We start from the raw sequence: 21,856 nt of genomic DNA, 5'->3' as shown, positions 1-21,856 counted from the left end.
GTCAACACTTGTTTATCTTAATGCTATTGAAACATGTAAACCAAAAGGCATTATATCCACTGCTACCTTTCTAATTTTAAACTCAGTAACTTATGCTGTAACTTCACCTTGCCCTGCCTGCTCCTCCTTGCTGCCTGCCGGCTGTGATCACAAGCGACAACATAGTAGTTCCCGCTGCTTCTTCGGGAAACGGCGCAAAAAAAAAGAAAAAAAAAACTTGGGATCTCGTAGGCGTGGCGGTGGGATTTCAGCCGTGGCGGCACACCACGGCCACGGCTATGTAAGGGAAACCCTGCCATTATCGCTTTCTGCTGTTTAGAGACTGTTGTAATTTCTTCTGACATAAAGCTCAGTGATTTCTTTATCTTCCAGTTCCTCCTCAGCCACATTGTTTCTTTTTGGAGGCATTGTTACTGACTCACCCCAGTAGAGCCTGGTCTGGTAGCTGGAGCAGAACCTGGGCCTGGTAGCTGGAGCAGAACCTGTCACTGCAACAGAGCCTGGTCTGGTTGCTGGAGCAGCACCTGGGCGTGGTAGCTGGAGCAGAGCCTGGGCCTGGTAGCTGAAGCAGAACCTGGGTCTGGTAGCTGGAACAGAACCTGGGCCTGGTAGCTGGAACAGAACCTGGGCCTGGTAGCTAGAGCAGAACCTGTCGCTGGAACAGAGCCTGGTCTGGTTGCTGGAGCAGAACCTGGGCCTAATCTGTGATTTTTGGCCCATTTTCCACTCCTTTGACAGTCTTTTAGGTCAGGCCATGTTTCGCGTCGGCCACACAAAAACCAAACATGTTAGAAATTTTTCTCATATGATGTGTATGGAGGAATTATCCTGACAAATATCAAGAGCTTGAATTTTCAATTTGAGGGCAGTATTTCATATATTTGCTCTCAAACCTCTCTTTCAAATATACTTTGTTCTCCCACAAATCTGTTATTTATATGTGGCAGATTAAATCCCCCATACTCGTGAGGGTGTCACACTGTTGACCCAAACATACCAGAACCGCTCACACAGCACATGGGCCAACACGTCTTCCCAACCATTTCCTTGTCTACACACATCATTTCTTTTTTACACTTTTCTCTGTACATAATGGCGAGGATCATCATGAAAGTGTGTTTGCTGTGTTTGCTGTGTTTCTATATTTAAAAAAAAAACAGATCTGGAAACTTTACTTTTTACATGCCATGCATTCTTCATCTACTTCCAAGCCCACAGTGTCCCACCACTATGGCAAGCCTTAAGGACAACAGACATCACTAACAGCACTCTGGTCGCCCCTCTTCTGGGTTTACGGATTTAAAAGTTCAATATTACGTGTAAAAACAACAATTTTAGCATATTTTTAGATTCATGACTATAAACCAACAAACTCTCATTGGAGTTTAGTATGTACTCAAAACAAACATCGAGCTAAGCCAATCTATCACACCTTATAGGGAGTGTGAATATACACCAGAACACCTCGCCAAGATCCTGCAAAGACATCTGCACTCATCTAGCCTGATAGAGCTATACGAGGCCTAACACAGTGGGCCACACACCTGTTGTGATGATCACTAAAAACAAGAAATCTTAGGTTAAAGACTTGAACTGAAGAAATGTTAAAAACTAATCTGGGCATGCTTTGTACATCTTTAAATGTCCAGTGAAAAAAAGAGAAAGTGAAAAGTTATTTTAATGCCTCTGCACTTTTAGTCCCTTATCACATGTGTAATGTGTATGTATCTAATCTCTTTTTGTTGCCATTTATGGCAGCGATGACGTAAAGTTGATGAGAGAACATCTGGACTGTCTGATCTTTAAAGACACCACAAACTTAATGGAGATGGAAACTGGCAGTTACTTTTGTACTTCTGTGGGCTTCTTGGCAGACATGATATGATTGGGGACTGTTATGAAATTTATTGCTGTTGTTAAAAAGGGTCCTCAAAGGCGCCTTGAATAGATGGTTACATAAATGCTTTATTTCTCTAACAGCAGCCATGTTTCTATCTTGCCCTCTCTCTCTCTTGCTTTCTCTCGCTGGCCTTAAAACATTTTTTACACTTGACATTTACATATTAGGGTGAACGTGAGCATTTTGTGTGTGGTTTCAGTGGAAAAACAGCAAAAATAAAGGACTTTATGGAAGAAACGAGCACCGGGGATGAACTGAAAAGCTCTGACCTTTTAAGGAAACATAAGTTGCTTCAGAAAATGCTGAGTGAAATGTTGGCAAATAAAAAGGCTGAGGGGCAGATGCAGTAAAATAATCCAATCGCGTCTTCATGGATCTTTGATAAACTCCAAAAGCAGGTTCTCAATCTTGTTTGTGGATTTGTTTTTCTACTGCCCTGCTGCACTTTACTATCAGACAACTCTTGTCTGCATAAAACACCGGAGAAAACTCTCCACCTTGTGAACTTGATCGTTGAAACAGAAAATAGTGAAACGGAGAAACATGTCATTGGTCTGACTTTCAGTTTTTTATGTATTGCTTTACCCCAAATGTGCACCATGTCCGTCTTTGGTTAGCAAAATTCTGCATGTCTGGAAGAGCATTCCAGACCTAAACACAAATTTTGATATGTGGTGTGTGGATCTCTGCCAGCATTAAATCATCTTATTATGCAAAGTTACACACTGCATCCACACACAGTTTTAAGGGTTTTATTTTCCTCCAGTCTTTTTCCTCACAGATAAATTGTTGCAAGACACAGAAATTTTAGGACAATAATTCACAGAGAAATCAGTTTTTACTTATTTTTGAAAATGATCTGAGTTTGACATTCAGGCTGAACATGAAAGTGGTTTCCTTCACCTGTTTCCTGCATTAGCTTGTGACAGAAAATACCTAGGATCTAATCTGAATCTAGGATTTGAAAATCTTGACAGACACACACTGTCACTTAACATTCATGGACTCACCCATGTTGACCTGCAACGGAGAAGGTTGTTATTCATTTAGCATCCAGGAAACAGCAGAGAACGCCTCAACTAGTAGAAGCTAACCATTAGCAGCAACTCGACAACAGAACTCCTCCAGGCTTATGTTATTTGTGAGGATAAACATCTATGTTGCAAAGCAAATAGAATGGTAGAGTCATGTTGCTGTTAGCCAATCAGAAGCCAGATGTCCAAATATCGGGAAATACGACTCTAAATCCTGTCTACTCTCTCCAGCTGATTTCTATGTCCTCAAACAGGTGCACCGGAGCTTTTATACACAAGGCATTCATGAAATGCAGTAGGATACTATGACCTTTGTGTAGCGATAAATATAGATTCATATCTATATTTCAAATGTGGCGTAGCTTGGTTATAATCTTTTATTAATTAATCGAGGCACCACCAGTTTTCGGAACTGGACCGTTGGATTAATATCTATATCTTCGCAATGTAATACGTCTCAGAGTTTACACCACAAATTAATCAAAAGGATGAATTCTTGACAGAATGCGCCAATTATTCCCGAGAATCGCTAAACAATGATCAGGCGTTATTTACGTTTTGCGAGTTTATTACAAACATGAGTTGTGACAATTGACAAAGAGAACCAAACAGCTTATTGTTTCATGCATGAGAATAAGTAAGTGAATAAACCCAAAGCTTTATGGAAGTGCTATGACATAACTAGTCTGTAATAAAAGTGGAAATTTGCTGACACATAGGATTATTAATATTAGGAATAATTTCTGAAAGGAGGGTGTGTGTGTGTGTGTGTGTGTGTGTTCGTGTGGCTCGTTATGGCAGAAGAAAGAAGGGGATCTTGAGAGCTAAACGTGAATTTTGGGATCTAAATAAAACACGCCACAAAAGAAATGTAATAATCTGAATTCACGAATCGGCTTACGGCAGAAAACCAGCCAGATAGAAATGCTCACAGACCTGCTTTTTGTCGCCGGAAGGGTGGCCAGCAGCTCCAACAGCCTTGGGTTCCTGGCTCGTGGCCTTTTTGGATTAAATGGTGCTGGCTCCTTGGTCGGTCAACGTCGGTCGTGGAAAGGGAAGGATATGGTAATCCTCGATCGTGGCTTGACTTTTCGGTTCCTCCAGCTACACCAAACATGGAATTCAGATTGCAAGTCCAAATTATCCAAAATGAGATAGAATCAGAGAAACTGTTCCAGATTGGTTTTCACTCAATGTGAGAACTCGACCGAACACCCAGACTTCCGGTTTCACGTAGGAAGTCAAAACAAAACAAACGGAGTTGCTTCTAAATTTTACCGTAACATTTGAGAGCTAATTACTTGACAACTGTAAAGCGCTGGGTTCTGCTAGGCCAGGGGTGGGCAATCCTGGTCCTCGAGGGCCGCTATCCAGCAGGTTTTGGTTGTTTACCTGCCCCAACACACCTGATTCCTGGATGAATCACCTGTTCAGCAGCTCAGCAGGCTCTGCAGCAGCCTGTTAATCACTAGTAGATTCAAACCAGGTGTGTTTAAGCAGAGAAACAAGTAAAGCCTGCTGGACAGCGGCCCTCGAGGACTGGGATTGCCCACCCCTGTGCTAGGCCATATGGAAACAGCCCGCAGAGATTTGTGCTTAAGGCATCCTTTTCTCTTTTTCTCCTACCACACAAGGTCTGAACTCTGGTTTTATGAACTTTTTGGTCACACCCACATGTATTTCACTCATTAACCACTTGATGGCACTAGGGATGGGTACCGAATTCGGTACTTTTTAAGGTACCGACCGAATTCCATAGTACCGACCGAGCACCGATTCACGTCATTTCAAACGATGCCTCGTTTCGGTACCCGTCCTTCATAACGAGAACTTGCCAAGACAGCTGTGCATGCGCAAGAGCGTTATGTCGTCGGTCACTGCAAGCGAGTTGTAAACAGAGCAGCATGGTAGAAAGAACGCACGCTAACGCTTGGGTCCACTTCACTAAATGTGATGGGTAACTGGGTGATGATGAAACCAGCGACAGCGATCTAAGTGAGACATCCTCATCTTAATCTGATCTGGTAGGTAAATAAAATGTTGAAGATAACGTTAGCTTGTTATGTTAGCTTCCGTTCCGCTAATGGTGCGTTCGCTTTCTCCTCGGAACTCTGAATTTCCGACTAGAAGAACATGAACGCGCTCTAAAGTTTGGCTTCACTTTACTAAATGCGACGGGTGATTGGGTGAAGATGAAACCAGTGACAACGATCTAAGTGTGAGGCAGCATCGTATTTATCTGCTCCAGCAGTTAAATAACTTGTTAAAGATAACGTTAGCTTGATATGTTAGCTTCCATTGCCACCGTTGTTATCAGCTAATGGTGCGTTCGCTTTCTCCTCGGAAATTCTAACTTCCCAGTAGGAAAAATCAAATGAAAAAAGATGGCAAAAGGAATGAAGATGCACAGTAAATTTAGTTCACAGTAAAGATGTTTGCTTCAGTTTAATTATCAGCTTTTAAAACTACAAGGACGATGTTAAAATACAAACAGTTGAATGTTATTTATCGTGATATTTATCAAATATTGGTATATATTGAGAAAAATATATATTTAATTATAAAAGAGAATTAAAATATTAAATTTTTATGTTTATGTATTTAGCAGACGCTTTTGTCCAAAGCGACTTACAAGTGATAATCAGCATGTTGCCCTTGAGGCTAACAACAACTTGACATCAATCATGGAGAGGAGGGAACAAAGGAGTGGATGGTAGAGAGGGGGGACGGGTGCAGGGAAGGTGCCAGTTAAGAAGATGCTCTCAGAAGAGCAGGGTCTTCAGGAGTTTCTTGAAAATTGAAAAGGAAGCCGCTGTTCTGGTAGTGCTTGGAAGGTCATTCCACATTTGTGGAACGATGCGAGAGAAGAGTCTGGATTGTCCTGAGCGTGGTGTAGGCACTGCTAGCCGACGATCCTGTGATACCATACCATACCACATTTATTTATATAGCACTTTAAAAACACAGCCATACGGCTGACCAAAGTGCTGAACAGTCACACAATAACAGAGATAAAAACATAGAACAGAGCAATAAAATACAGTTAACAGATAAGAAACAAGCCAATAAAAAAGTTCAGATTTAAAAATTGCAATTATCGGGGAAAGAAAGTTCAATAATATCACTAAAAACAATAAGAGACTGCGAGGTGGACAGCCAGCCAAAATCACTGGCACCATCTTGCCACCAACAATTAACCAATGATGACCGGAGCAGCCGGGCCTAGACGTAAGCCTTTGCAAAAGGATTCAGGTAGATGGGAGCTGTACCATCTCGGACTTTGTATGCTAGTGTTAGCAATTTGAATTTGATGCGTGCTGCTAGCAGTAGCCAGTGGAGCTCAATGAACAGAGGGGTGACGTGTGTTCTTTTTGGCTGATTGAAGACCAGATGCGCTGCTGCATTCTGGACCATTTGAAGAGGTCTCACAGTACAGCCTGGAAGACCAGTTAGAAGGGCATTGCAGTAATCGAGGCGGGAGATGACAGTAGATTGCACCAGGAGCTGGATGGCATGTTGTGTTAGGTATGGTCTGATCTTTCGTATGTTATACAGCGCAAAGCGGCATGAACGAGCAACAGAGGAAACATGATCTTTAAAGGTCAGGTGTTCATCAATCACAACACCCAGATTTGGAACTGCCTTTGAAGGAGCCAGAGATAGGTAGTCATTTTGGATTGAGATATTGTGCAGTATAGATGGTTTTGCTGGGATGACAAGTAATTCAGTTTTAGAGAGGTTGAGTTGCAGATGGTGGGATTTCATCCATTTTGATATGTCAGAGAGACAGTTTGATATTCGTGCAGAGACAGTGTGGTCGTCCGGTGGAAATGACAGATAGAGCTGGGTATCTTCTGTGTAGCAGTGGTAGGAGAAGCCATGTGATCGAATGATCTCACCCAGTGAGGTGGTGTATATGGCAAAGAGAAGAGGTCCTAGTACAGAGCCCTGGGGGACTCCTGTGGCAAGATGGTGCACGGTAAAGGATTGTCCAAGCCAAGATACACTGAATGATCATCCTGTGAGGTATGATTCAAACCAGGCATGTGCTTTCTCTGTGATGCCCATGCTAGTGAGTGTGGACAAAAGGAAGCCATGGTTGACAGTATCAAATGCAGCCGATAAGTCGAGCAGGATAAGCACTGAGGATTTGGCAGTCTCTCTAGCTTCTTTTAAGGATTCCATCACTGCTAACAGAGAAGTTTCAGTGGAGTGGCCCTTTTTGAACCCAGATTGGTAAGGGTCAAGCAGACAGTTTTGTGAGAGGTATTCTGTGATCTGCTTGAAAGCCACCCTTTCAATGATTATGGACAGAAAAGGGAGGAGAGAGATAGGTCGGTAGTTCTCCACATGATTTGGAGGAAGAGATGTTTTTTTTTTTTTTTTTTTTTTTTAGCAGCGGCTTAACCTGAGCATGCTTGAGAGAGGTGGGAAATGTACCAGACACTCAAAAGTATCTAATATTGGTACCGTTAAGTACCGGTATCGATTCCTAGGTACCGGGAATTAGGACCAAATCGATTCAAATGTCAAAGGTACCCATCCCTACTCATGACATCCAAGATTCTGCTGTGGAAGGAGTGGCAGAGATATGTGTACCTGTGCCCATAATGTCAGGTGTTTAAAATCCATTAAAGGCTCAAACCGGTTCAATGGTATCTTGGAATTTATATGATTGTAGGCCAGTTTGAAATTCCCCCTTTTTTCTGCTAAGTGTGAAAGAAACCTTTGTGTGGAAATGGTATTGTTCTTCTCTGTGTGAATCCAAACAAAGTTAATCTGAAGATATAAAATGTGGATTTCCGCTACATTTGCAAATGCATTAAAAATGAGTAAAGTAGACCTTTAAACTCAAAGTTTTAATCACTTCTTCACACCTCTGATAATTGGCCTATAGTTTATTTAAAGTGTGAACTCTGAATATTTAAATCTTTACATATTTTGAAAATCGAAAAAACAAAAGAAAAAATATTGTGCTTTCTAATCCAGGGAAAGCCGTAACATAGGTGGTCAAAATACCTTTTGAATGTACTTGAAAGTAAAATATACAACTACACTCAACAAAAATATAAATGCATCACCTTTGTTTCTGCTCCGATTTTTCATGAGATGGACTTAAAGATCTAAAATTCATTCCAGATACACAATATTACCATTTATCTCAAACATTGTTCACAAATCAGTCTAAATGTGTGATAGTGAGCACTTCTGCTTTGCTGAGATAATCCATCCCACCTCACATGTATGCCACATCAAGATGCTGATCCGACATCATGAGAAGTGCACAGGTGTACCTTATACTGCCCACAATAAAAGGCCACCCTGGAATGTGCAGTTTTGTCTCACAGCAAAATGCCACAGATGCCACAAGCATTGAGGGAGCGTGCAATTGGCATGCTGACAGCAGGAATGTCAACCAGATCTGTTGCTCGTGCATTAAATGTTCATTTCTCCACCATAAGCCGTCTCCAAAGGCGTTTCAGAGAATATGGCAGTACATCCAACCGGCCTCACAACCGCAGACAACGTGTAACCACAGTAGCCCAGGACCTCCTCATCCAGTAGGTTCACCTCCAATATCGTCTGAGACCAGCCACTCAGACAGCTGCTGAAACAATTGGTTTGCATAACCAAACAATTTCTGCACAAACTGTCAGAAACCGTCTCAGGGAAGCTCAAATGCATGCTCGTTGTCCTCATCGGGGTCTTGACCTGACTCCAGCTTGTCGCCGTAACAGACTTGAGTGGGCAAATGCTCACATTCGATGGCGTCTGGCACGTTGGAGAGGTGTTCTCTTCACGGATGAATCTCGGTTTACATTGTTCAGGGCAGATGGCAGACAGCATGTGTGGCGTCGTGTGGGTGAGCACTTTGCTGATGTCAATGTTGTGGATCGAGTGGCCCATGGTGGTGGTGGGGTTCTGATATGGGCAGGCATCTGTTATGGACGAAGAACACAGGTGCAATTTATTGATGGCATTTTGAATGCGCAAAGATACCGTGATGAGATCCTGAGGCCCATTGTTGTGCCGTACATCCATGAGTATCACCTCATGTTTCAGCAAAATAATGCATGCCCCCTTGTTGCAAGAATCTGTACACAATTCTTGGAAGCTGAAAATGTCCCAGTTCTTGCATGGCCAGCATACTCACCGGACATGTCACCCGTTGAGCGTGTTTGAGATGTGCTTGACCGGCGTATACGACAGCGTGTACCAGTTCCCACTAATATCCAATAACTTCGCACAGCCATTGAAGAGGAGTGGACCAACATTCCACCGGCCACAATTGACAATCTGATAAACTATATGCGAAGATGATGTGTTGCACTGCATGAGGCAAATGGTGGTCACACCAGATACTGACTGGTTCTGAGTCCCCAGACCTCCAATAAAGCAAAAAACTGCAAATTCCAGGGTGGCCTTTTATTGTGGGCAGTATAAGGTACAACTGTGTACTACTCATGATGTCAGATCAGCATCTTGATGTGGCACACCTGTGAGGTGAGATGGATTATCTCAGCAAAGCACAGGTGCTCACTATCACACATTTAGACTGATTTGTGAACAATGTTTGAGATAAATGGTATTATTGTGTATCTGGAATGAATTTTAGATATTTAAGTCCATCTCATGAAAAATTGGAGTAGAAACAAAGGTGTTGGTTTATATTTTTGTTGAATGTATATACTATAAACAGTGGTAGAGTGAACTCTGATCACAATATATAATCTACTGCATCCCACAGACTGAGGCTTTCGCTGTGTTCAGGGCATGACTTGATTCTCTTATTTTGAAAAGCTGCACTACTTTGTTCTTGTTTTGAGTTTAGCTGAAGGGAGAACATATATGCTGTGTTTCTTAACTCAAAAAGTTAAATAATCTTGACTTTATTACTAATCAAATGAATCATGATTGCATTTTCCTGCTGTCAAACTCTCCTTAGAACATATGCACAAAAAATGGATCCCCTGATTTTTGTGAATGATTTTATTGCATCCAAATTTTTTGTGTTAAACATCTGCTGCAAAATGTTGGTTCTCTTTTGTTTTTGGAATTGGGTCTGTTAAAATTAACACAGTTGTATGTGATGGTTTTAATTCAACTGACATTTTAATTAGCAAACAAAGGCTGAAGCTTAGTCTGGTCACAAGAATCATATTCTAAATTTACAAATATTTTTGTTAAAATCCAGCTTTTTTCCAGAGCGCACCGCTGGAAGAAAATCAAAGCTGACACACACATTAGATAGCCATCCTTTTCACAGTTCAGGTATTAGCATATAAATTTTCTTTGCATAAAGTTCTTGTGGGTTTTCATCAGAAAATCTGATGTCATTCAAGCTTTTATCTTCGTCTTTCCTCTCATTTATTGGAAAAGCCATAAACTTCCAGTTAATCGCCCGTGGGAATGCACTAAGTGCCCCCTGTCTTTCTCCTTTTTGCTCATATGTTCTCTGCATTGTATATTCCCACTTGCCACCTCATTTTATCATAAATGCCTTTTAAACCACTTGACTGGAAAATTGACTTGGCATGTCAATTTGGCTCAACTGCCCCAGTCAATGCTTATGGTTCGTTTGCATCTGCAGATGCATTTCTTTAGGATTCATGCCGTTTTCCTTCCTCGGCTGAGAGGGAAAGCTTCTGCTTTATATTTTCACCGATACTCAACCAGGCATTTCAAATAAAAACAAGGCCACTAAACCCTGAAAGTGACAGGGGATGATCGAAGATACGTGGTTCAATTAAATGCTATGAATAATACAATAAGTCACTTTACTGAGTCAGAATAGACTACAAGTAATGATGTTACAGATTTGAGTGAAAAGTAAGGGTAGACCAACACAGGGTAGACCAACACAGGGTTTCCCCCAGTGCTTTATAAGCCCTCGCCAGGCCAAGCGTTCCCCCCACCCCCCCCACCCCACCCACCCACCCCCAAATGGTTCGCCGGGCTCAGTAAGTGTTCTGGGGGAAACCCTGCCGATATATCAACGATGTATAAAAAAATATATCACTGAGATATCGGCCTGTCAATATATCAGCCCGTCGACATATCAGGCCGATATTTATCATTTTTTATACATCAGAATTGGCCGATATTGTCCTTAGTGAAGCCGATCACCAGGGAGAAGTCCACGAGGCATGCTTACCAGATGACCAAGCCACCTCAACTGGCTCCTCTCGATGTGAAGGAGCAGCGAGTCTACTCCGAGCTCCTCCCGGATGACCAAGCTTTCACCCTATCTCTAAGAGATAGCCCAGACACTGCGTTGAAAACTCATTTCAGCTGCTTATATCCACGATCTCGTTCTTTTGGTCACTACCCAAAGCTTGTGACCATAGGTGAGGGTAGGAACGTAGCTTGACCGGTAAATCGAGAGCCTTGTCTTCCCGCTCAGCTTTCTGTTCACCACGACAGACCGGTTCAACGCCTGCATCACAGACGACAACACCAGTCCACCTATCGACCTTGTGCTCTTTTTCTCACTCCTAGATACTCACTAATAAATCTCACTAATAACATCAGCATAATAAATGCTTGAAATGAATTTTATTTAGGTGTCTGACTTTAACACTGAGTGGTGCACAAAGTTAAGATGTGAAAGTTAAGTTGAAGTTCAAAAAAAGATTCAGCTTCAGAAATTGTTTGCAAATGTCTAGATATCGGCCATGAAAATTGGCCCATTAAAATCAGCAGTTCATATGTGGTATGACATTGGTATTGGCAATAGACAAATTAACATCGGTTGACCCCTAGTCAAAACTTTTAAAAGATTTCTGCACCATAAAGCCTTTGTTATGGTTAAGTTTGGCTCTGATTGAACTCATTTGTTGCTTCTTTTTTCCTGTAGATTGAGGACGTCTTGGTGCCATGACAAAAGGGCTTGGAATGGAAACGTTGGCTCGACGTCACACAGAAACTTTTCGATCATCAATTTAAAAAAAAAATCTTCATTCATAATGTTTGGATCGTCTTAAAAATGGAATACCTCAGAACTCCAACCACAACCTGACACATATGAGCGCATCTGGAGGTTTTCTCACAGCTTATGTCATCTATAAAACTGTTAATTTATCCTCATCACATCCACATTTGTGGATCAAGATTTGCTTTGTTAAAAGCTTATTGAAGCATTTCTTTACTTTGTCATGCAGAAAATCTGCATACACCCCAAAAACAAGCTAGCCTCGCAAATTTTAGGAACAGCAGGCATAGCTGATGGTGTCTGTTCAGCTGTGACCCCATGACCTTTGCTGATAACTGAGTATCAGCAAACCATGTCTTCACCAAAGATCTAACAGTAGCCAATATCCTCCACACCGCCGTTAGGATGAGCGTGTTCCCGTAGCCTGGCTGTGACAGTGTGGCTGGCCGTCACAGGACGGTCACCTCCCTCTGCCATGACCCGGCTGATGTTGGGCCGGACTCTGGAGCGAATCTGCAAAGGCGTCCTGCTGCTCTGCCTGCTCCACTTCCTCATCATGATGATCCTGTACTTTGATGTCTACTCGCAGCGCTTCGACCTCTTCAGCCGCTTCAACAATGGACGCAATGGATCCAGGAATAACATCAGCGGAACCGGACATCATTATTTTTACTACAACCTGTCGAGGCCTAATACGACGTTGGCCAGCTACCTGGCCACAGGTGAACAGCTGATACAGAGCATGCAGCCTGAAAGCAACCAGACACCGTCTCCCAAACCACTGCCGCCATGTCCAGAGAACCCACCGGGCCTCGGTGAGTAAAAATACTCAGTCTCTACTCCCTCTATTAAAATGTTTAACATAAGATCATATATCTTTGTGATAAGCTGTGAGCCTGTTTGTGCTTTATTGTTATTCTGTGTGTATCCTAAATATGTCATGTTCTGAGGTAATGATTTAACCCAAGACATGCAGAATCAACACACTGGAGCAGGATGTGAAAAAATAAAGATTTAGGCCTAGTCCACACGTAGCCGGGGTTTTTTGAAAACGAATATCCGCCCCTCCAAAAACTTGCATCCACACCACCGCGTTTTAAAAACAAACTCTGTCCACACGTACCCGGTTAAATACGTTGTTAAGGACACGCCAGACCTGTAGGCGGCAGTACTTCCCCCGTTCTTAACCTCGTCCTTCGTCTGTGGTCTTCCGCAAGGAGCAGTAATTCCGCTTGCAAAAACAAACAAGCAAAAAGCGCTTTGACAATTGATGGATCGGGTAGTGACAGAGCGCAGCTCTGAGGGCTTCCATGATGCCGGCTAGTGTAAACACAGGTCGCACACGTGATGTCAGCATTTTTTGTCGCAGAAAGTGACGTTGCGGACCTTAAAACTCCGGTTTTGTCCGTCCACACGCAGACACCCAAAACGGAGAAAACGCAGATCTTCACTTTGGCCGGAGTTTTTAAAAAGATCCGTTTTCATGTGAAAAAACTTCGTTTTCGTGTGGATGACAGGCCAAAACGTAGAAAAATATCTACGTTTTGGCAGATCCCCGGCTACATGTGGACAGGGCCTTATTTGGTAACTAGAACTTAGGGTGCACTGGAAATCCAGTGAATGGGTAAACGGGAGCAGCGTCTGAGGGGAGGGAAACAGAGGTGAGTCCTTGATTGATACTGTAGTACGGTAGAGGATGAGTTTGGTAGGAGGACTTACAGACATAGCGTGGTGGAGGATCTCCAGGGAGGGGTGAGGTGGGAGAGTGAATGAGTATTCCGGGATGACGAAGAGCGGCAAGGTTTTACAACTGGAGGGGAGGAGAGAGAGAGCCTGTAGTGCTGGGGCAGTTAGTGCCGTGAGGAGGACGGGAACCGGGAGTGAAGTCCAGACGTCGTATGGTCGGGTAGTAAATCCAAAAGCTCACAGCGAGGAGGTGGTGTATGGAAAGATGACTGAGCCTGAGACAAAACGAGAACAAAAAATCTGAGCAAAAGATCGCTAGCGAAAAACACGTTTCTAAAGTTCAAAGCTAAAGTTTCAAAGTTCAAAGTCAAGGTTTCAAATATCGAGTCGAGTTAACACTGTGGCCGGAACTCTACCAGTAAGGCGTAATCATCCGGCGGCTTAGCAGTATGCTCCGTCCTCCTTATAAAGGCCACCCGCTGATCAGCCGATTGATCACAGCTGCTGCTCTCTCTCCTGGAATCAGAGAATCTCACAAGCCAGGTGATGTCATGGTGTGTGTGGAGTGCTCATCTCCCAGCTCACAACAAAATAATGATCTAAGGTGCTGACAAAGCCTCACTCTGGTTACAACTCATGGCGGTTGTAATGAGATTTGCTTTATTTGTCTCTCATGAACCTGAAAAGCTGCAATTAGATATTCAGCAGTCCGTAGATATCAGGTGGAAGTCCCGTTACATCAAATATATGTATTTGTGATGCAACGTTAGATGAGATTAGAGTTGGGGCTAGGGCTAGGTCCTGTTACATCTAAGATTTATTTGGGATGCAATGTTAGATGAGGTTATCTGGTCCATCTGACTGCTCATGAAAACCTGGAGAGTTGCTATCTGGGACAAATAGTAGATTCTCAAATCTGATGAAAACAATCTTACAGATGAAACAGTAAAAATTAGAATATGGTGTAAAGTTCTTTTTTTTCAGTAATTCAAATTTAAAGGTGAAACTAATATATGAGAAGCCAGCCATTTCAAGCCTTTATCATGGCTTACTGCTTATGAAAACCACATATTCAAAATCTATATTCAATATTCCAGACTCAAAGTGTCACACTCTAATCGGCTAATTCATCCAAAACATCTGCAAAGTGTCCCTGAGCCTTTAGATGGTCTCTCAGTCTAAAGCCTATTTTATACTTCCCCGTCTTCGTGGTTACGAAATTATACAATACCATTTTGCATCAGTGCAAGGGCTCTCTGATGGGCTCACAGCGGCTGACGGAGACATGCCCAACTTTTTAACTGTCGGTCAAAAGCGACGGAGACCACAAGCTTGTGACTGGTCAGGATGCCGTTTTGTTTAAATTCATAACAGCTCTGCCACTGCACCCTCAAAAAATGTAAAGGTATTTAGGGGCAGGCACGGAACAGGTTGAAGAATATCTTGCGTAAAAAGTCAGAATATTTGAACATTTATTCACCCTTGATTGAAGGGGTACAAAGATACTCTGCAAGTGGACGGAAATGACGAGAAACGCGGGTTTAGAGGTGCCGATCACATGAAGACGTGGAGGAGATTGAGGGACAACTTTGTGTGAAAAAGTCTCTGAAATACAGTAAAACACAATATAAAAACAAAGTAAACACAATATGTTGGATTGGATATGTTACTATAATGGTGGCAGGACACCCCAGAAAAAGCTACGCCTTCTGGTGAGGAATTGCTTTGCAACACTTCCCAGCTTACCACAAAAACATCATCTATCTGTGTGTGCGTGACTCCACACTCGAGCTGATGAAGAAGTACTGAAATAAATGGACTTTTGCACCATATTCAAATTTTTCCAGTTTCACCTGTAGGTGGTTAAGATTATTAATGATGGTCTAATTAAGGGTTTTGGTAGAAAAAAAGCAAAAACACATATTTAGCTTGTATATTTTATTGAATAAACATTCTTTTGCTGTACACTTCGACATTAAGGTAGTTGTTGTCTCTTAAATGTATCCAAAGAGAAAGTTTTCATCCAGCAGCCCTGAAGTTTAGGTTTTTGTCTTTTATCATTCTGATAGATTTTTTGAAAAAAACTTTCTTAATCTCCTGACTTTTGCTGACAAAGCTTTACTTATGCAGTTGACTGGCTGTGCCTGTCTGAACGTGATTTAGACCTGGGCGATGTAGAGAGCAGGATTTCATCCAACAACCATAATGAATGTAGTAGATGAGACCTTGATCGAAGATGATCGAGTTGGACACTGAAGGTTACTAGTTTATGTTGTGTAAATAAATGCGCCTCCAGGGTTACTCCAATTAGTGGGAAAGAGCAAGTACGGTCATAATTTAGTTTGTGCGGATCAGCCTGCAACATAAAATGGATTTAATGTCAGCACTTTACACTGTTGTATTTCAGCCTGATAGACTTAGTGTGGAGCATTAAGAGAGATTCATGCAGTCTGATGCTTCTACAGAAACAGCAGCATAGTTTCACTCAGAGTATTTATTTAATGCTTTAATTTCTTTGCAAGGAGATAAAAACGAGCTATTTAAGCATCTTTGAGCCAAGGTACAAACCTCATTTTAGTGTACAGCGATCTTTTTCCAGGTAATTTAACGTATATTCATGTGAAAGGGGACAATATGTGCAAAAGTTAGAATTTTTGGTTTCTTTAAAGTGGTGCAAACAAAAAAGGTAATGCCTAGACGCAACTTCACTGTGCAGATCTACATGCACAAAGGCATTCATAAGCATCAGGTTTACTAAATCAATCAATGCATAGTGGATACACACTCACTCACAACCTTTTTGTGGTGGATATTAACAGATAATAGACTTCAAACAAACTCTGCAAGATTATTTTTTAATAGCTTGAGGAGTCCTTTTGAGTGCTGCTTATCGCAGCGCTGCTATCCTCTTCAATTGTACCCATAAATATCTGCTTTATTCTGCTCTGCTTTAACTTCCTCTTAAAATAAATTGCTGCTTGTTGACTGCTGGAACCTTGCCTTGAATAGTTTTAAAAGTACATCAATCAGATGTATGATGTAGAAAGTATATTTATGTGGTGTGTTTTACTGGCACTATGTCTCTCTCTCTCTCTCTCTCTCTCTCTCTCTCTCTCTCTCTCTCTCTCTCTCTCTCTCTCTCTCTATATATATATATATATATATATATATATATACACCATACCATACCATACCACCTTTATTTATATAGCACTTTAAAAACACAGCCACACGGCTGACCAAAGGGCTGAACAGTTGCACAATAACAGACAGAAAACATAAAATAGTACTATGAAATACAACCAACAATAAAAAAGACAAGCCGATAAAAAAGTACCAATAAAAACCTTACAATGGATGATAAAATAAGTGTAGTATATATATATATATATATATATAACTAATTAGAAAATACAGAAATATTCCAAATACATAAGATGATCTGTTGAATGCAGATATTATGATTTTAGTAGTTGGGGGAGAAAAAAAAAACAAAAAAAAAAAACTTGCGTTTTTAGTAGTTTAGCTTCATGGGATTTTATTTTGGCGTTCCAACTCTACAGTTAGGTCTGTCTGGGCATCAGAAACAGGTCAAAGTATTAAAAGGAAGTTGATCAGGTGATGATGAAGCGGTTTCTTATCTTTTGGCTACTGCTTTGTTTTTCATCATTGGTTTTTCTCCAAACTGCTTTTGCTTATTGGTAATGATTATAAATTATCTCTGGAAGAAAGCCATACAATTTTGCTGAAGGTGTTCTCAGCATCATGCTCCATTGTCAGCGTCCAGTTTCGTCATTAATATATCTACTTGTGCAATATTTCTTCAAATAGACCAAATAGAAGCTGGGATTGAACCTGCGACCTTCTGATTACAGGGCAACCCATACCTCCTGATCTACTGCTGTTCCATAAGATGTTCAGAGTTATCTCTTCATTGCCTCATTTGATCCTTCTTGGTTTTTACAAAGACAACCTAAATAAGGCTGATGACTTTAAAAAGAGGCTATTTTACTAAGTGTGCTAGTTGGTTTTTACAGTGGTTGCTAAATGCAGCTAAATGGCTGCACTCTTGATCACCGATGAGCAACAAATGACGGTACTTTTCTTTTCTCTAATTACATCTCTCTTTCTAGGTAATGTCTTAGAAAACCGTAAAGAAATTATTTTTCTTTTCCAGACTCCCATCTACCAACCAGATCACTATCATTCACAGGGTTTTCATTCAGAAAACTTTTTGTTGTCTTGCAGTATTTGTAGCTAACATTTAGGACATAACTAATGTCCTTACTGTGGGTAAAACTGAGACCCGAAGCTGTGCCTAACTCTAACCCTAACCCAAACCTAGAGTCAGAATGAGAATTTTGGCTAAATGACTTTCACATGAAGCAATAATATTTTATTTTGTCTTTGCAAACAATTGCATTTCCTCTGGATGTTGTGTATTAACAGTGTGTGCTGTTGGTGTAATATCTAAAGAATGCCTCCACTGATGAAAAATGTTCCTTTTCCCCTTTTTTTGCATTCACCTGTTCCAGCTGTTAATGAGCTTTGTAAAGTTAATCTCTTGCGACTGCATTGTACCAGTGTCAACATTTTAAATCTGTTTTTTTAACTGATTGCGTTTCTCATTTGATAATGAGGTCTGTCTCGTGTTTTTGAAATAGGGGATTGGGAGACGAAGCTGTCGGGTTGATTTGTCTGAAGCCGAGGTTTGCTGATTCCATTATTTGGTTTGAAATTGGCTGTCACTGACTCTGGATTTGGCATTCATACTGGGCACAGGTGTACTCTTGCAGCTTATCTCTGCCTTTTCTCGATGATGGAGTGGCTGCCTCTGGGCTGTAATGAGCAGGAAGGCAGAGGATGACTGAAAGAGTCTGTTTTTCAGTCACAGCAGGTGCAGAGAAAAAAGAAAGCATGGGATCTAATGGATGGCGGTAAGGCGGCTGGTGAGGAGAGAGAGACAGACAGAGAGGTGGAGTTTTGGTGAAGGAAGGAACAGCAGGTGGAGAGGTGAGGGGGGTATAGAGGGTAAAAATGAATAGAGGTGCACACACACTCACAGGCACACACAGAAAGTAAGCGGGAGAGAGGGGAAGAAACAAACAAACAAGCCCTTGGCTGTCCCACACCAGCTGACAGGTGCTGTCTGTATGAGTGGCTAGTATCCACATTTTAAATCCTGACTGCATGTGTGTGTTTAAGCGTGCGCACCAGCGCACCTGTTTGTGTTTGTTAGCGTGAGATCGACTGAGGGGTTTGCAAATGAGTTGTTGCTCCGAACCCATAATGGCCCTGCAGGAGTAGAATGCTTCATATAACGGTCTTTTTCATGGAGTTTCTCATAAATCTTTATTCTTGTAAATATGCAGAAATTCGGAAATAATTTAGCAAAGTGAGGGTGTGAATCTTGAAGAATTAAAGTTTGTTAATCTGCCGAGGCAGAAAGCTCATAATGTCGTCTAGGGATGTAAGAAAATATCGACACACTGAAATGTCTATGTATTTTATGATGTGGTAGGAATCGATATTTATAAGAAGTGTAACTATTTTTTTATCGAGAATTTAGATGCAAACATTTATATCAGTGCCTTATGTGTGGTACAATTATAACTCTGACTGCTAGGTGGCAGCAGTTTTTACAACCTTCATTCTGATTGAACACTGAGATCTTGCAAAAACACTCCATGTAAGTAAGTAAGTACATTTAATTTATATAGTACTTATCACAGACATAGAATCACAAAGTGCTTCACTAGATCACATAGATCAAAACAAAATAAAATGGGTAACCAGTGGAGAGACATTAGAATAGGAGTGACGTGAGCTTTTCTGTTTGCTCCAGTTAGGAGCCTCACTGCAGAGTTCTGGATCAACTGAAGGCGGTCAAGGGCTTTTTTGTTAAAACATGTGAAAAGTGTGTTACAGTAATCTAGACGGGAGGAGACAAAGGCATGGATGATCATTTCAGGTTCATGTTTTGACATGTTCGCAGTTTGGAGATATTTCTTAAATGGTAAAAACTGTTTCGGACCAACGTTTTTGAGTGACCATCAAGAGACATTGATTGGTCAAAAATAACACCCACATTTCTTAAGTTTGTCTTGACGGCAGAGAATAAATGACCAAGTTTTAGACTAATCAGGGGAACCATGCTCTCAATTGCAATGACCAGACGTTGAGTCTTTTCAGAGTTTAACTGAAGGAAGTTATCTTCTAGCCAGCTGGTGATGGCTGATAGACACTCTAGTAATTCAGACAATTTATAGAACTCGGAATCCTTAAAGGAGAGTACAGCTGAATATCATCTGCATATAGGTGATAAGTGGCATTATGAAAAGAATCAAGTATCTGTCCATGAGGGTGTATGTACAGCAGAAACAACAGTGGACCCAAAACAGAGCCTTGGGGTACCCCACAGAACAGATCAGTAGAATCTGACATGATTTGGTTTATACAGACACTGTAAATTCTGTTAGAAAGGTATGATCTAAACCAGCCTAGAACAGTTCCAGAGATCCCCACCGAGTCAATTGTTAATTAAGAAACTGTGATCAACAGTGTCAAAAGCTGCAGAAAGATCTAACAATACTAACACTGTGAATTCCCTGTTGTCTGCAGCCATCATGATGTCACTGGAAACTTTAAGCAAAGCTGTTTCTGTTGAATGCTTTTTACGACAACCAGACTGGAATTTATCAAAACTGTTGTGTAGTTCCAGAAAAATAATCAGTTGATCTGCCACAAACTTTTCCAATATTTTAGAGATAAAGGGTCATTTAGAAATGGGTCTGTAATTTTTAGGCTGAGATGAGTCCAAACTTGTTTTTTTAAGGATAGGTTCAATAACTGCATGTTTGAAAACAGATGGTACAGAGCCAGATTGTAGGGATAAATTCATAAAAGCTACAATGCATGGGCCAATTTGGACAAACATCCTGATTAACAAGGTAGTAGGAATGAAATCAACATGGCATGAAGTTGGTTTCATGTGTTTCTGTATGAGGCAAATGTCCTGGAAATCTACAGGAGTAAAGACAGACCATGACTGAGAGGGAGGGGGTTGGATGGGGGCGGGGTGGGGGTGGGTGGGGGGGTGGGGGGGAGGTGTTAGGAAGTATGGGGGTGAAAAACTGATATTTCTTGATTTTATTCTCAAAGAATGCTAGGAAGTTGTTACAGTCAGACCTTGAGTAAGCTGGCATAAGAGGGACATGAGGTGAAACAATCTGGTTTAAGGTGTCAAACAGGACTTTAGAGTAAGTGGCCCTGGAAGTTTTTACCGTCTCATTCAGAGATATTATCAGTTCTTTAAAGTACAGCCTGCGACTTTCTAATCTAGTTGACTTCCAATGTCTCGGCTCTGCGGCATGTCCTTCTGAGACTGTAAATATTTTGATTAATCCAGGGACTTTTTCTCTTGCTAGAAAGAGTAACCTGCTTAACAGGAGCTACTTTATCTAAGATACTGCAGCATTGTTTATCCAATGACTGGATGAACATGTCATGGGTGGTTCTGTAGGTTGAGTGCTTTGCAGTCATGTTTCTGGTTTTATTGTATTTCTGGTTTTATTGTATTTCTGGTACTTCCTGTTTTATTTTGTGTATTCGCTTCCTGTCTCATTACAGGCAGCTTCATGACCTGAGGCTCCTCACTAATAATCCTTATATCTTGCACCTGTGTCCTGGGTTCTACATTTATGCTTCTTTGCAAACAGATTCCTTTGCCAGTTTGTCTTCTTCAGTTGAGTAAAGTGAACCTGCTCTCAGTAACACTTAGTGAGAGTGTATTCAGTTAGTTTTGGACTTGTTCAGTTGTGCTGTACTGCCAGGAATCCCTTCAGTTTATTAAACAGCGTGAGTTCTGCATTTGAGTCCTCTTTTGTGCTTTGATAGAACAAGCTCGGATCATCACCCTGAACTGAGCTGCTGTCAAATAATCTAGAAAATCCAATGATACGTCTCTCTGATTTTAGGTTGTGAGGGACAGATTCAACATTAGATAGGACATTAAATAAAATGCAGCTGTGGTCATTCACATTAACCTCTTCAACATGTAAGTGATTGATTTTTAGTCCCAAAGAGCGAACAAGATCTAGTGTGGCCCATTTTGTGTGTGGGGTCTGAAACGTGCTGCTCAAAGTTAAAACACTCCATCATAGACATGAACTCCACTGCTGTGCTGCAATTAGGATCATTAATGGGTAAGTTAAAATCACCAAGGATTAAAACTTTTTCTAGTTTGATCATTGATGATGGAAAATCTTCTAATTCAGAGAAAAAAGGGCCAGCTGGACCGGGAGG

The 21,856-nt window shown here is 41.4% G+C and overlaps 1 protein-coding gene across 1 annotated transcript in view; it reads left to right on the top strand.

The window, feature by feature from the left end:
- The window catches only part of b4galt2 (UDP-Gal:betaGlcNAc beta 1,4- galactosyltransferase, polypeptide 2), a 256,599-nt gene that overhangs the window by 26,970 nt on the left and 207,773 nt on the right, over positions 1–21,856 (top strand). The window contains exon 2 of the mRNA XM_015956622.3: positions 11,792–12,681. Coding sequence (XP_015812108.1) covers positions 12,342–12,681 — 340 coding nt within the window. The 5' untranslated portion in view covers positions 11,792–12,341. The remainder of the gene's footprint in view (positions 1–11,791; positions 12,682–21,856) is intronic.

Source organism: Nothobranchius furzeri, chromosome 11, assembly GCF_043380555.1.
Source record: "Nothobranchius furzeri strain GRZ-AD chromosome 11, NfurGRZ-RIMD1, whole genome shotgun sequence".
Taxonomy (NCBI): Eukaryota; Metazoa; Chordata; class Actinopteri; order Cyprinodontiformes; family Nothobranchiidae; genus Nothobranchius; species Nothobranchius furzeri.
This window is presented reverse-complemented; position numbering and strand designations above follow the sequence as displayed.